The sequence below is a fragment of the Scatophagus argus genome, chromosome 14 (assembly GCF_020382885.2).
Source record: "Scatophagus argus isolate fScaArg1 chromosome 14, fScaArg1.pri, whole genome shotgun sequence".
In the NCBI taxonomy this organism is placed as follows: domain Eukaryota; kingdom Metazoa; phylum Chordata; class Actinopteri; family Scatophagidae; genus Scatophagus; species Scatophagus argus.
In genome coordinates this window covers 22662245-22677675 of record NC_058506.1, presented here as the reverse complement: position 1 = coordinate 22677675, position 15431 = coordinate 22662245, and the positions used below count along the sequence as shown (strand labels likewise).

The window sequence follows — 15431 nt, the reverse complement described above, 5'->3', positions numbered from 1 at the left end:
TAGGGTAGTCACATGTAAAATAAAAAGAATAACCGATATGGTTTTCGGATAACTTGTACATAATGTCGTTTAGTTATTTAGTCACATAGCCTTAGGTTGTAGTGAAGTCACCCAAACAGCAGGTGGCAGCATAACCAGGAATTCAGAAGGAAGTGGTTCAGGTCATGAGGTTGACTTTTCCCACCGCTACGCTGCTTTCCGTTCTAAATAGTTCACCATGAAGTAAGTGGACGTTTTTATATTTAAATTATGGTTTGTGTTTTAATCTGTTGTTTGGCTTTAATCCGTTCTGTCGTGACATTCACCATCCAGTACACACTAACCTGCTAGCCAGTGCTAACAGCTAACACTGTGGGTAACTAAGTTAAGGCGTCTCTGCCACGGACCCTGTTAAAAATCTCACAATGTAACGATTCCCTTTTAATCGTTTTAGAACCGTTGTTTTTCATCGAAGTCACATAGTTACACATGATGTAATTATTGTTTTGGGGCTCAGCTCTTCTGGTGTTTAGACTTAAGTCTTTAGGGACAGGATGAGCCCGGTCCTCCTCCCCAACAAAGAAAATCAAGCCTCAGAAATCATTTGAAATAATCAGCAGGCCACTTTTCCAAAGGGTCCATGATACCCAAGATTACAGTCGGTGGTTTGATATTTCACTCCATCGCGTGTTGGACAAATGGAAGACATTAATAGGAATAACGTCCATGTTTTGTCTGGTGTTGAAGAGCAGCTGCCACTTATTGTAAACTGCTCTGAAAGACAACAGTTGTGCTTACACGTTAAAAACTCGTCTCTGTTTTCAGTCCGCTAACGAAGGTGAGGTTGATCAACGAACTGAACGAGCGCGAGGCCGACCTCGGGGTGAAGGAGTCCGTGTCCTGGCACAATGAGTACAGAGACAGCGCCTGGATATTCGTGGGTAAGATGGGAGGCGACGCTGCGGCTTGTCTCCAGTCACTCTGAGCTCACAGGCTTTAGCTGCACGACTTCTGCCAAGTTCTGTTAAACCGGAACCAACACGCTCTGAGATTTAACATGTGGCACTCAGTTGAAAGGATGTACAGATGTGAGGTTTGATTGTAATTATGATTTGTACCTTTTAGCTTAACAATTTTGAGAAAGAAAAATAATTTACTAGAATTCAGTATGTAAGGAAGTCATTATTAGAAAGGAGGTTTCTGGAGAGAGAGAGACTGAACAGTACTGTGCTTTATGTCCTGCAGGAGGTTTGCCTTTCGAGTTGACTGAAGGTGACATCATCTGCGTCTTCTCTCAGTGCGTTTTCCACAGCCTTTATTTTAATCATTTCACACACAGTTGTGATGATCCTCCCCTAAAGAGCCACAGTGTGAGAACATGAGAATTCACTCGGCTTTTCTCCCAAAACCCTGTCAGGTACGGAGAGATCGTGAACATCAACCTGGTGCGGGACAAGAAGACTGGGAAGTCCAAAGGTTTCTGTTTCATCTGCTACGAGGACCAGAGGAGCACCATCCTGGCTGTGGACAACTTCAACGGCATCAAGGTGACTCAGCTTTGACTGGAACACGCTGCAGCTGTTTTGTTCAACTTGTACACAAACTGAGCCTGTGTTGTTTGTGGCATCAGATTAAAGGGCGGACCATTCGTGTGGACCACGTTAAAGGCTACCGTCCCCCCAAAGACACAGAGGACATTGACGACGTGACCAAACAGCTGAGAGAGGAGGGCTGTGCACCCAAAGTCCCCGAGACGTCCTCCTCTTCCTCAGAGGAAGACGAGCAGTACACTATCCCTGTGAAAAAGCCCAAAAAAGGTGACCAGCTACAGCAACCTCAATGGGTCAAAAAACTCAAACACAGGTGCAAAGGGGGTAGAAATACAGACACTAGGTGGAGACACTGTGCCCACACACACACAGGGGGGCAGCACATACACTGTACATCTTTCTATTTTGTTTATTATTCTTAGAACATTTTAACAGCCTAATTCAGTTTACTTCAGAAAGTTCATATACTTTATGTTCTATCTGTACATGTTATTTACCACTTTTGTATACAGTCAAGTCCATGCCTCTCCATGATGAAGCATTTACTTCTCCTCTTGATGCTTTCTGCCTCAGACAAGAAAGAGAAGAAGAAGAAGAAGAAAGAGAAGAAGGAAAAGAAGAAGGCTGAGAAGGAGAAAGAGAGGGGGAGCCGGGCGTTGTGTTCCTCCTCTTCCCCACCTCCTCTTCCTCCTCCTGCCATCAGAATCAAAGAGGAGAAGGAGGACGCTGCCTACAGCAAGTACAACCAGAGGGGGGCGCCACCTGGAGGACAAGAGAATGGACAGAGAGCAAGGGAGAATGAGAGACTCCAGGGGGAGGGTGAGAGGAGGAGAGAGACAGACAGGGAGACAGAGGAAGACAGGAGGAGGAATCGTGAGAGGGAGGGTGACAGGAAGAGAGAGAAAGACAGAGATTATGAAAGAAAAAGAGAGACTGATCTGGACAGAGACAGTGACAGGAGAGAGACTGACAGAGACAACACCAGAAGAAGAGAGACAGACAGAGGAAGAGACTATGACAGGCGAGAGACAGACAGACACAGAGGTGGTGATATAAGGAGAGACACAGACAGGGACAGAGAAAACGACAGAAGAAGAGACACAAACAGGGACAGGGAAAGCGACAGAAGAAGAGAGTTTGACAGAGACAGATAATGTAACTGTTAGGTGGATGCTGTTAAAACAAACAAACTGGAAGGCTGAGTCCTGCTGGCGCCCTCTACAGGCTGCATCTCACAATACACTGATTTGTTCTCAGTTGTTCAGACCAAAAACAGCACTGATTTAATAATCCAGCCTCCATTTCACAGACATACAGCATGTGACATTGATGCTTTCTGTCAGTCAGGTAGGAGACTCGAAGGTTTTTTTAAGACTTCATTGACATGTAACAAGATGTCTTACGCTCGCATAGCTCAGTTTAAAATGTATCTGGATGTCATCTGTCCTGGAATCGAGCAGGAAATGCCCAAGTGCCACAGTGCAGAAGTGAAATGAAGTGAAATGTGTTCAGGCAGTGGCCCTTCCCCATCCAGGAAACTTCGATATTTGTACCATTTTGTAATAAAAACAAATGTCTTCCCCTGTGATTTAGGAGTGTTTTTTAAGTTAACATGTTGACACGGAATCATTTTAAAAGTGATTTAGTGCTGCTGAAAAACATTCAGGGTGGAGGATTGCAGCTCACTGCAGCTGGCTTGCACTTTTTATTCCCACCTGCTGATTGGACGGTTGGGTGGTTGGTCAGATGCTAAGCTAACTGGCTGCTGCCTGTAGCTTCATATTTACTGTACAGACAGTAAAAAAAAAACAAACAGCATTTCCCAAAATGTCAAACAATTCCCCTGGCAACGACAGGACTTGTTTTTATGTTGAATTATCTTAGCGACTGAGCTGTGACGTGACAGCAGGAAGTAAAGATCAGAATCACACAGATAAGAAACTGCAAACATTTATTACAGAAATGTCACAGAACTGAGCAGAACACAGGAAACGAAGAAATGTTGAACCAAAGCATCCTCGTATCACAGGTGATGTAAAGGTGATGCCAGCAGACGCTCAGTGGATTCGTTTCAGCCCACAACAGAAACTCTCAACAGCTGATTGGCTTCACATAGTAGAAAAGGTCCTCTGTCTAACAACGTGAAGCGTAACCATCCACAGGGTGTGACTTGTGTGCGCACTTCCTGCCTCTCTTTGCGCCATTAGAGCGCCAGCTAACGGTAGCTTGGAAACCGTGTCTGCTAACGTCAGCAAAGGCCAAAGCCAACATCATTGCAAACTGTGTTCAATACATTATTGTGGTTGTAGCTGGCAAAGGCAGCAAATTGACTAACTGTTAGATAACACAGGCTTATCCAGGCTCCGGGTTTGCACACAGTTTGCCAGTCACTTTATCAGCTAATGTTACGAAGCCACCAAGGCCAGATCCATGCAGAGCAGCTAAGCTACGGCTGGATGGAAGCTGACTGTGACTTTGTTTTGATGTCGAGGTGACGCTTCATCAGACTACAGCAGGAGTATTTATAACATCAGAACCAGCTTAGAAAATTACTATCAAAAGTCTCTGCACAGCTTGACAAACGCGAACACAAATACATGTCAAAATTAGCACAAGGAATAAACGCAGCAGTCCTTTGTTTTTAGAAAATATATTGTCGTCATGACTTCATTTACAATACTTTCAAACATTTTTATAGAAAGTCACTGGATCGTTAAGCGGAAGTGATGATCAGAGCAGCGTTTCCACTGTGTTTATTATTCGGCGGTCAGAATAACCGTATGTGTTCACACTGCAGTCACGAAACTTCACAAAAACTCCACTAATCAGGAACTAAATAAAGACAACAACTGATCATCTGTTTCATTTGTCACATGAAAGTTGCACTGTGACATAATAAAAACTGTTTTCTTATATAATCTGTTGCTTGTGAAGTAGCTGTTTAAATAAAATCTTGGCTAGAATAACCCGTCTAGATTATGTTTGTTTTCTAGCACGCTAATTTATCTTAGCCAAGATCTTAATTAGTTAGCCAGAAAACAAACGTCCAATACACCAATGTATCTTAGCTAAAATGTATATTTGTAGCTAATAAGCAACAGATTAAGAAAACTCGCTCATTTTGCTCATTTGTTCATTTACTTTTTGTTAATATTTACGTGCCCTTAGGTTTTTGGGTCTGTAATCTCGGAGAGGTTGAGGACTTGGAAACAGATCTGATTCGGACGATGGACGATTTAAACTTCTAATCGTCTCCATCAGGGGTCGAGGTTTTTTCTCGCTAAACACGGAGGAAACGCCGCCGCGGTCTGAGGGGTTTACGGTTCAGTTACAGACGTGTCTGTGGTCTGAGGTATCTGTTGAAGTTGGTTTCTTCCTGGTCAGTTGCTACAAAGACAAGGAATGTTGGGATATTTGATGCATGAGCTTCTGAAGATAATAATGTCCATCTCGCCGTGGCTTTAAACAAGCTAACAGTTTTTAAAATACATCTTCTTATATCAGTTCTGCAAAACATTTGCGGTTGTATTTCCCTGGGCAGGTGTTCAGTGAAAAAAACCCTAAAAACAAACTGATGTCAGGTGAAGCACATCAGCACCATGACTCCCTCAGAAACAGGAAGTAGAGGAGGTTGGTAGTAGAAAAGTAAGGCGCTGGCGGCTAAACAAACTGCAGAAGAGGGGTGGGAGGATTATTCCTCCATTTCACTGCTTTTATCTGAGATTAACAGAGGTTTGAGGATTAACTGGATTCCACAGTTCAGCCCATTGCCACAGAGGTCAAACACTGACCTCCAAAATGTGAGACCAGCCTACAGTGAACAGAAGTCCCAACAGTCCCAACACTGAAGACTGCTCCAGGGACCCGAACCAGCAACCTTCCACTCAGCCCCTTTAGCACAAAGTTATCGAACACTCATGTTCACATGATTCTGCTTTACTTCAACTGCCAGCAGCCTTTTTCAAGCGGCGGCGTCGAGGCCTTTGGGGTCGGATCACAGGTTTCCATTTCCTGAGAAGTTTTTATTTTCCCAACTGTCTGCACATCACTGGCTGAATCTGTAGAAAAGGACATTTCAAATCCTGACAGCTGGGCTCAGCTGCTGGTGGAAATATGATAACGTATGCTGTTCTACAGTATCAGCACACACACACACACACACACACACATCTTACAGATACATCTGCAGTAAGCCAACTACCCACGCAGCTCAAACAAAAACCTCAACGGCCGTCGAGACCACCGCAGACTCAACCCTGACTGAAAGCACCGGCACTGCCAGCAAAGATCAGAATATTGTGAACAGAAGTCCAGTGAGCCTGGCAGAGGGTGGTGGGGGTGCTGCATCGATCGGTCTCCTCCTTTCTGCTCAGGTGAACAGACTCTGGACAGCTCAGTCCCTCATCAGTCCAAACGTCCAGGCGGGAGAAGCAGCAGGCCTGAGCTCTTTTCAACTGATCCAAGAAGGACGGAGGCCTCTTCACTGGTGGAGATTTCTTCCACTGCTTCTCTGGCACCCAACTGAAGGAAGAGCCGTCCTGTCCCACACTTCATCAAAGACCAAACACAGACATCACGCAGCGTGGAGCTGGTCTTCTGTCCCTGCTGAGGTTAACACTGCTCCAGATGTTCTGTTTGTCCTCATAAAGGACTGCAACTGCTCATCCAGCTGCTCCACCAACATCGCAGGCCGTTTACAGTCCCTGTAACCACAGAACGAGGCAGAAGGCGAACTCGTCGCCTCCCTGGCTCCCAAACCGATCCTGTGTTGTGTCTCCATGATGTCCGTCTTCTGTGTGTGACTGTGGCTGCCTTTAACACCTCCTGCTCCCTCAGCACATGGAGATGGTGACGTTGATCCCCAGGTTACCGTTGTCTGCAAACAGATGTGCAACGGAGGTGTCGAACACCAGGCAGTCGCTGTTCATGATGGCAGTCGCCACCCCATCGTGGATGGAGCGCGGCGTGGCCTCCCAGGTGAGCCTCCGTCGGTTGCCGTTGAGCTCCAGTCGGTAGGCGAAATTCTCGGCCTGTTTGCGGGTGCCGATGAGCAGGACAACAGCGAAGAACTGCTGGTGGCCTTCGTACTTTTCCTGCTTTTCCAGGACCAGCATGAAGTGGTGGCTGAAACATGACTGCATCATCACCCAGTCCACGGCGCCTGGCAAGTTGATGTCCGTCGCCAGGAAGACGATGTCCTCCCCCTGCAGAGAGAGAGAAATGACAGCACAGACATTACAGCTTTTATCTCCCCTGCTTTAAACAACTCACCACTCTGCTCTTTGTGTTTCTGGCCTCATTCGTTCACTAGCAATATCAGAGAAATATGGTAAAGCAGCATCGCCTAACTCTTTTACCTTGGATAACGGCTTCATAATCATTGTGACGGAACACTAGCTTGCAATAAGGAGCGTGATCCTCTCTGCAAGGCCTGCCCTTGCACTTTGTAAAGTGGGTGGGTGGGTAGAAGCTCCAACCCCACACCACTGACTTTCTGTGATGTGTGACTTTCTGTGTTTCCTGATGCACAGGTGGTGTTTGTTGCAGCCGCAGCTGCAGTTAGCTCGGTTAGCCGTGCAGCTAGCTGAGCAGAACAGCCTGGGAGCTCAGACTGGTTTACCGTCACCCAGCAACATGAAGAGACAAGCTTTGTGCTGACCTGCAGCGTGGTGATGGACTTGTGTACGTGCATCAGGTGCGGCATGACGGCCTCCAGCGAGCCGTGCCACTTGCAGGTCGCTCCGGGACACGGGCAGGTGTACGGTCTGAACTCACACACCTCCTCGTGGTCGGGCTTCTCGCTGTGGTGGAGAGTGAGCAGACAGCCGGCTGACGAGTACTGCGGGGACGACACAGAGACGGCACTGAGTGTTAAAGGCACATTCCACTCAAAACCTGTTCTCCAGCTCGCTGTGTGGACGCCTTCCTGCTGAACGTGAGAATCACATTTTAAACGAACCAAACCATAATCCAAACAGAGTGCTCTGTGTTAAACATCAACAATCATACATTTTCATGTGATAAATTTAAATATCACCATATGTGCACACGGTGAGACCTGAAGCTGGATTCTGGTGTCATTTGACCACTTCTGTTTGGACCAATCAGTCACGAAAGGAGGTGATGAGGGAGCGAACAGGAAACAAGTAGCAGCAGCTGCGTGATAATCTATCAATATTAAACAATTACTTCATTTATGTGACTTTATATATTATTTTATTTTCTGAATGAATCAGATTCTTTGACCTTTTCAGGAAAAAAAAACCCCACTAAAATGGCTCGGTTCCAGCAGTTATTAAAGTGAGACACCTCATCTGATGTCACCAGAAGCTCCTGACTTAAAGCATCGGAGATAAAATCAGGTTTCCAGTTTCTTTATGAGCAGGTTTGTTTTGTGCAGCTGCCACAACAGCCTGTGTGTTAATGATCCACGTGAAGCTGTGGAAGAAATGAAGCCTCACCGAGTCTGATTACAGATTTCTCTGAGCTGCTGAAGGTCACAATGACAGGATTCTCCCCCTCCTCCCCCTCTTTCATCTGGAACAACATGGCACCTATAGGCAGAGCAGGAGCCTATAGGGCGTACGAGGGGGGAGCGCCGATGAGGACGCTAAATGAGGTATGAAATCAGCGAGACGACGGGGAGCTCAGGAGCACGGAGGGGGACTCGGGGGAGGCAGGCGGCGGCGGCATCAGCATTTGAACACAAGAACACGATTCGCTGCAGAGAGACAGAGAATCCATAAACATGAGCAGGGAGACGAGCGCAGACGAGAGCCCTTCACCCCTTCACCCTGAATCCTCTGCAGGCGGCATCCACACTCCATTCAACATCAACTAATCTGCTCACAAATTCACACTCATCGCTTCGAAACGTCCAAAAAAATGGTGACATTTCTGAACTACTGCTTTCGTCCAATCCAGAACCCAAACACTCTTCTTCTACTGTCGGAAATGACAAAGAAAAGCAGCAAACGTTGGTCTAAAAATGACTGAAAAGATAAATAGACTAAAAAGTAATTGAAGAAGAAATTTTCTTTCAACAATTAATTGACAAATCATGTCGGCTCTAGTCAACAAGATGCCTGCTGATTGGTCCGTTTAACCACCAATCAGTGAACTCTCTCTCTGTGCCTGAGAATTCTAACATAGGCCGTCTGCCTGCAGGTAAAACCAGAGGGAAGCAGATCAAACAGTTTGTGTGCAGGGTGTGAGGGGTCTGCAGTGATGCTTCCTGCCCGTGTTCTGACCCTGGACTGGTATAAGTCCTGGATGTAGGGCAGGTCGGCCCCGATGATTTTTTCTGCAGACCTGATTGTCCGTTGCAGTCTGTTTCTGTCCTGTTTGGTGGCCGATCCAAACCAGACGGTGATGGAAGTGCAGAGAACAGACTGAACGATGGAGGTGTAAAAGATGGCAGACACTGACCCAGAATCTGCCACCAGGACAGAAAACAGCAAGACACATGTGATCCACTTTGGGTCCATTAAACTCCCAGAAGTCCACCGGACAGTTTAACTCCAGTACGAAGTATTTCCTTCTCATCGCCTGTACTGACACTTTAGATCATCAGGACCTGCTGCAGGAGAACATTCGCTCACCGTGATCACAAATGAAATAAAACCTCAGGGATGCAACCCGGACTCTCCCTCAGAGGAAATGCTTTGGTAACAACAACATGTTAAGGAGCGTCACCTCGTGTGTTCAGGATGGCGTCACCGATGAGATAAGATCGCAATCATCCTTTAGTCATGTGGTGAAAACAGAGGCAGGCGACGCAGCAGGACGCTCTCGTTAAACATTCATCAGCTGCAGGTCGGATCGCAGCAGCAGCTTCCTGTAGCCACCGAACAGAAGAGACGACGACTGACGCCCGCCTTACAAAGTGACTCTAAGAGAAATGAAATCAGCAGCTGAAGATGAAGGGAAACCAACCCAAGTCCAAGAAGTTAAAGTGACTCAAAGCTCAAGTGCATATTTACACGTCTTACTGGCATTTTATAACTGATCTCAGGGGTACACGAGGACCTGACGCAGAACGCAGCACTGACATCAGCACAGACATCAGCAGACGCAGCAGCACCTGTTAACAGACCACTTTGGAGACTTTTTGTTCCTCTTGCTCTTGGTGCTCAGGTGTTAATTTCAGAGCTTGGTACACCTTCCTGCTGCACAGGTGAGCAGGTGGAGTCCACACCTGAGGACACAATCACACTGTTGTGTCCACCCTGAGAACAACGCAGAACAACGGATTTCAGCATGTTGACCGATGTCTTTCTCACACACGCACACGCACGCACGCGCACACACACACGCACACACACAGTTAGAAAACCATCACATTAACTGATCCAATCCATTCTCCTTTATTAAATCCAGCTGTGAACATCTGCAACCACAAGCATTGGACTGATGGTTCAAACAAACATCCCATATCTGATCCACCTGAGCCGAGAACCAACACAGCAAGAAAAACATCAGCCTGCATCACCTCGATCAATACCAATCAGGCTGAAAGCACCGAGCGTGTGAGCGTGTGAGCGTGTGTGTGTGTGTGTGTGTGTGTGTGTGTGTGGTGAGGCAGGTTGCTAAAAGGGGTTAGAGGTAAAGAGACTCCCTCCATCACACTTCAGTTCAGAGCCATTTTGGTTCGGTTTGTTTCAGACGTTTTTGACTCGTTTCCCATCAGGTTCTTGTGTTTTATTAAAATGACACAGAGGCAGGAGGGTGAAAAGTGCTTCATGTTTTTCTTCCAGTCTGGTATAAGACCTAAAGTGTGCACACCACACACTGCGTCCTCCAGCCTCCTCCACCTTCCAGTAAAATCCCTGCTGGTTCACCAAGTTAGCAGGCTAACATCAGCAGCCGAGGCTTTCAAGAGGACGCAGACAGAAGCACAGAGCAACAGGATGAACACGAGACATGAGAAATGAGACATGAGACATGAGACACGAGAAATGAGACATAAGAAACGCATCAGCAACAGCCTCACACGTTTTGATTCGCTGTCAGGTTCACACTGAACAAAGCAAACATCTCAAAAAAACAAAAACATCTCAGCTCATAAAAATGAAAACATTTTTTGCGTTGGTGATGAGTACAACAGCAACTGAAAGGAATAAGAGTGTGTGTCCACACCCTGCACAGCTCTGCCTCAGGTCTGCCCCCTGCTGGAGCCTGAGTTCTCCTGTGGTTTCAGCAGTAATCATCAGGTCCGTCAGACAGCAGCTACAGGACACCTTCATGCCCTCATCTCTGTTTGGTCCACGACTCACCTGGCTGCTTGGCTGCGGTTTGGTGCAGCCGACGGGTCGACTGGCTTTGGCCTTGACCTCTGACCCCTGCTGCTGTCCAGTGGTAGCAGTTAGCCCTGTGGCGCTAGCTGAAGTGACTCCATGGTGGCGATGCCAGCCCAGCAGGCAGCGCCACTGAGCCAGCTCCCTGAGGAGAGGCAGGCAGGAGGCCGGACACAGCATCGAACACACACACCTGACACACACACACACACACACACACACAAAGTTTTAATCCAGAAACCCAGCAGATAAAAAACACTCCCACAGAGAATCAGCACCACAGCTTTAAAAGGGATTTTCACACCACAGTAAATTCACACTTCAGAGTTTTGTCTCCACGTCTGAGACGGTGAAACCTGTGGACAGTTGGACATCTGCTGAGCAAGCTACAAGCGTTTTTTATTTCACACAGTTAAATAAATCATGTTAATTTACACCTGCCTGGTGTCAGCTTAGAGGTCGCCAACAAGACCAACATCCATCTGCTCAGTCTGCAGTCCTGGATGGTTACTGAATTCATCTAAAGATGGAAATGTTTGGAATTTATCTTGTTTATGACCCAACAGACCCTAAACCCCACCCACAGAGGACGCAGCACCATGACCGCCCTCACACTGAGCTGGATTATCATAAATAACACATCTCGCGTCTGTCTGAGGGCAGGAACGATTCATTATAACCAGACCCCAACATTGTTGTGACTGTTATTATTTACGGATGCCGAGATGGAACTTCCATGTCAACGTGACTCTCAGTTAGTCCATTTGTCTCGTTTCTGTTACTGATTAACACTCAAAGGCAGAACAGTGAAAGAAGTGAATAAACTCAACACAAGCGGCTTCCTGCTGTAACCTGTGCTAAAGGTGCTTTACGAACAAACTCTGATTGATCCATTGGTTTCCAAAAAGACTCCACATTCCACGAAGTCAGAAGAGCTTCACATGTGTTACCTTAATCCACTAAATCATTCAGTCTGGAGTCCCTTTCTGCCCTCCATAACCAGACAGACAGACAGACAGCAGCTGTTCAGACAGACAGCTGAGCCACGTGGAGATCAAATAACAGAGAGATTAAACCGTCCGGCTGCCCGTCCGGCCTCTGAGAAAACTCCTCCGGAAACAGACGCCAAACCACACCTGAAGCGTTCGTCTGCAGGTTAAAATAACTCAGACACTCGACTCTGCAGTATGAAAGGATGAGCTGCATCACACCGAGGTTCACCTGACAGCAGCAACATGAAAACTTCTGCTCCAGCGCCTGCAGCGCGACGGACGAATGGAACGAGCGACTGAATGGTTACCTGACGCTCAGCTGATCCGATTGGCTCAGTCCTCATCTCTGCTTCCTCCTCTGTCTTCCATCACAGCAAAGTCAAACACTCTGGTTAACATTTCCTGACATTTTACAGACGATGTGACGAATCGATTCGATACGATCAATCACCCATAAAAACAAACATCAGCTGCAATCAGAGCAACGCGATCCAGATTGATCGAGATATTAATCATCACAACCACCAAAACTCAACCAAACCCACCAGCAGTCGAGATTCCAACGACACCTGAACCACAGCCAATAGATAATCAATCAGCACACACACACACACACAGACGTACCAGCCTCTGTCGGTGAAACACACACAGCAGCTGAGCCTCGCTCGCCCGCTCTCTCTCTCTCCCGCTGCAGCAGAAGAAGAAAAAAAACAACCTGTTTTCTTCTTCTGTGGTGGAAAAAACACGAAGCTGCTGACACACACACACAGAGCCAAAACACACACACTGTCAGGTGTGTGCCGTTTGTCCGTCCTGTCCGACAAATACAACAACACACACACACACACACACTCTGTTTCCAATAAATGTCTCTCTTCCTCTCTGAGCGCCACAAAAACATTCACCCTCCAACCAACCACACAGCTCGGTCACCGAGACGCTGCAGCACGCACACACACACACACACACACACACACAGTGGGGGCGGGGAGAAAGAAAGCTGAGGGAGAGAGAGAGAGAATGAAAGGAGAGTATCGTTCAGCCGAGTGTGAGCCTCCTCCTCCTCGCATCTGTCGACACCTCCAAACACACACACACACACACGGCTTTGCTTTCATGCCCCCCTCCCTCTCTCTCCTCATTCCTTTCATTTCTGCAGTTTGCTTACATCACATGTTGTACTTGTATGCAAATGTGTGTGTGTGTGTGTGTGTGTGTGGACAGCTGCTGAGGGAAGCTGCTTTTGTTTTCCTCTTTTCTAATTGCTGTGGGTCAGCTCAACATATCCAGGCTTCCTCTGTGAGCTGGCTCGATTAAACCTGAGCCTCCAGTCAGCATCACGACGGTGGGTCAGCCTGCTGTTAACTCAGGGCTTCTGCTCCACCATCTGTGTGTGTGTGTGTGTGTCCAAAAGTGAGCGCCTCCCCTGACCGTGACCGTCTCCCTCGGTCACGTGACCGTCTCCCTCGGTCACGAGGAACAAGTTGTCATAATGTAAAGCTGTGAAGACCACAGAGAAGCTGCTCACAGTGAAGTGTGAGGATTATCTTGAGTAACAGGCTGATGAGTTTATCAAACGTATTTTTAGAGCCACCTCGTTCCATTAAGAGAAGGCAGACTGCACAGCCCAGTGTTTGATTTTTAGGTTACTGAATATTCAACAAACAAACGTCAGCATCAAAACTCCAGTGTGGGTCAGAGACCGCTGAACAAAGGCGCGCACACACACACACACACACACACACACACAGCTGCAGGTCGGCGGTGGGTGTGAGTGTGAATGCAGATGAGGCTGTGGGGTTTGACACGTAAATGAGGAAGAAGAGCAGCTCATCTTCATCAACGTGCTGTCCACATCTGCTCCGTGTCACCCTCTGTCACGCCTTTAACACGCTGGGATTCATTACTGAATCAGTCAATCACGAACTGACAAAACACCAGGAAGTGCCTGAGCTCACAGAACAGCCGACACACACACTTCCCACATGTCAACAACAGCCGGTCCTGGTCAGCACGTGAGAAACCGGAAGCCACCTCTAACAAAAGTTTTCCGTCGCAGCACAGAAAGTCGTCATCTGAAACGGAACAGGACAGGACAGGAAGACAGGAAGAAAAATCGGCGGAGTGTCCCTTTACGCAGTCACGGAGCCGATTTGTTTTGGTGCTCGTGGCGCCCCTGTGACGTCACTGGACACGCGCACACGCACACACCTGTCAGCAGCAGTTAGCGCGCTGCGGAATGAGGAAGTTGTGTGAAAAGTGGACAGAAGTGAGCAGTTAGCTTGTGTTCGAGTCGGCCGTGTGTTAGCAGGTGATCGGGAGTGTCTGCGCGCGCTTTACCTTGCAGGGGAACGGCAGTGTGGAGGCCACCTTCTCCATGGCCAGGTTCCGGATGCTCGGGGTGAGCGGGCCTCTGCAGGTCGGGCAGCAGCTTAGCTTCTGTCGGCACGGGTTGCAGACCAGGTGACCCGCCTGACACTGCAGGATGGGCGGCAGGACGTAGTCGAAGCATACCGGGCACTCGAACAGTGCCGTGAGCTCCGGGGACTGCCCGGGCAAACCGGCTGAGGTCAGGGACACAGCGGAGGAAGGGGTGGCAGAGACCGACCCGGCCACAGAGCCCACGCCGGCGGCCGCTGCGGCCGCGGCGGCTGCTGCTGCGGCGGAGGCAGCGGCGCTTCCCGCTCCCCCGTGCTTTCCTCCGCCTGCTTTCCCAGCCCCGAGTCCTCCACCTCCGGCTCCGGCTGAGGACGGACGGCTCATGGCTTCCAGCTGCGGTCAGTTTCCTGCGAACTGCCGAGCGGCTGGTAACGTCACCTAGTGTTTACTACCGGACGTCGCTCCAGGCCCCCGGAGACACAACATGGCCGCTGCCAGTTTGTATCGCCTGCCGCGTGCTGTCATTGGACGCTGCGTCATAGATTGACAGGGCGCTCAGCCAATCAGAAAGCGGAGTCGTATCATTATGTAATGTTTGGCAGAAAAGTAAAGGTGTTAAAAAAGACAAATAAATGGGATTTCATTTGCGCATTTAAAGAGCAAAAGTCTTAAATACTAACCTGAAGTATACTATTACCAGTACTGCTACTATTACTACTACTGCTTTCCAGTAGTGGAAAGTACCACTGTGAAGTAGTTATACCTGTACTTCACTACATTTCAGAGTGACATATTGTACTTTTTACAGTTTTTTTTGAAAGCGTAACTAGTAGATTCATAATTACGACAAGCTGATCACATGAATTATAATCACACAACATAATAATGCAACATGCATTTCTGGCATCACAGTCTGTGTAGTGGAATCACGTAGTGTGTCTCTGGCGCCCCTCAGTGGTGACTCACCTGACGAGCAGAGCAGCTGATGAGCGGTCATCAGTGTGACATCAGAGTCATCAGGACTGTTTGAGAAATAAGAAAAGTTCCATGTGAGTAAGATTTATGATGGATTATAATAACACATAAAAACAGACTTCATTAAACCAAAGGTTCAACTTCTACAATTATTTAAAAAAAGCATACTGTAAACAATATCATACGACATCATTATTATCATCACCTGGATTTCTCCTCTGGGCTTTAATGAAAAGATTCAGTTTCTCTGGACTTCTGCT

At 47.7% G+C, this 15431-nt stretch overlaps 2 protein-coding genes across 2 annotated transcripts; one reads left to right on the top strand and one right to left on the bottom strand.

Moving 5' to 3' along the window:
- Positions 1-82: 82 nt before the first annotated feature.
- rbmx2 (RNA binding motif protein X-linked 2) lies at positions 83-3117 on the top strand. Its single transcript, XM_046410555.1, has 6 exons — positions 83-222; positions 805-920; positions 1225-1276; positions 1397-1526; positions 1610-1796; positions 2103-3117. The coding sequence occupies exons 1-6, from the start codon at positions 218-220 to the stop codon at positions 2681-2683; spliced, it is 1071 nt and encodes a 356-aa protein (XP_046266511.1). The 5' UTR covers positions 83-217; the 3' UTR covers positions 2684-3117.
- A 347-nt stretch (positions 3118-3464) lies between these two features.
- Positions 3465-14818, bottom strand: siah2l (seven in absentia homolog 2 (Drosophila)-like). The gene is made up of 3 exons (XM_046410556.1): positions 14158-14818; positions 7189-7368; positions 3465-6733 (listed from the first exon to the last, which is right to left on the bottom strand). Exons 1-3 carry the CDS (start codon positions 14578-14580, stop codon positions 6362-6364), a joined length of 975 nt encoding a protein of 324 aa, XP_046266512.1. The 5' UTR covers positions 14581-14818; the 3' UTR covers positions 3465-6361.
- Positions 14819-15431: the final 613 nt, after the last annotated feature.

Excerpts from the sequence above, each read along its gene's own strand:
- rbmx2 (XM_046410555.1), top strand. Across the intron at positions 1,277-1,396 it reads ATCATCTGCGTCTTCTCTCA|GTACGGAGAGATCGTGAACA; the intron begins GTGCGTTTTCCA and ends AAACCCTGTCAG. Across the intron at positions 1,797-2,102 it reads TGTGAAAAAGCCCAAAAAAG|ACAAGAAAGAGAAGAAGAAG; the intron begins GTGACCAGCTAC and ends TTTCTGCCTCAG.
- siah2l (XM_046410556.1), bottom strand. The coding sequence starts at position 14,580 with ATGAGCCGTCCGTCCTCAGCCGGAGCCGGAGGTGGAGGACTCGGGGCT. Across the intron at positions 7,369-14,157 it reads CACTGCCGTTCCCCTGCAAG|TACTCGTCAGCCGGCTGTCT; the intron begins GTAAAGCGCGCG and ends TCGTCCCCGCAG. Across the intron at positions 6,734-7,188 it reads AGTCCATCACCACGCTGCAG|GGGGAGGACATCGTCTTCCT; the intron begins GTCAGCACAAAG and ends CTCTCTCTGCAG.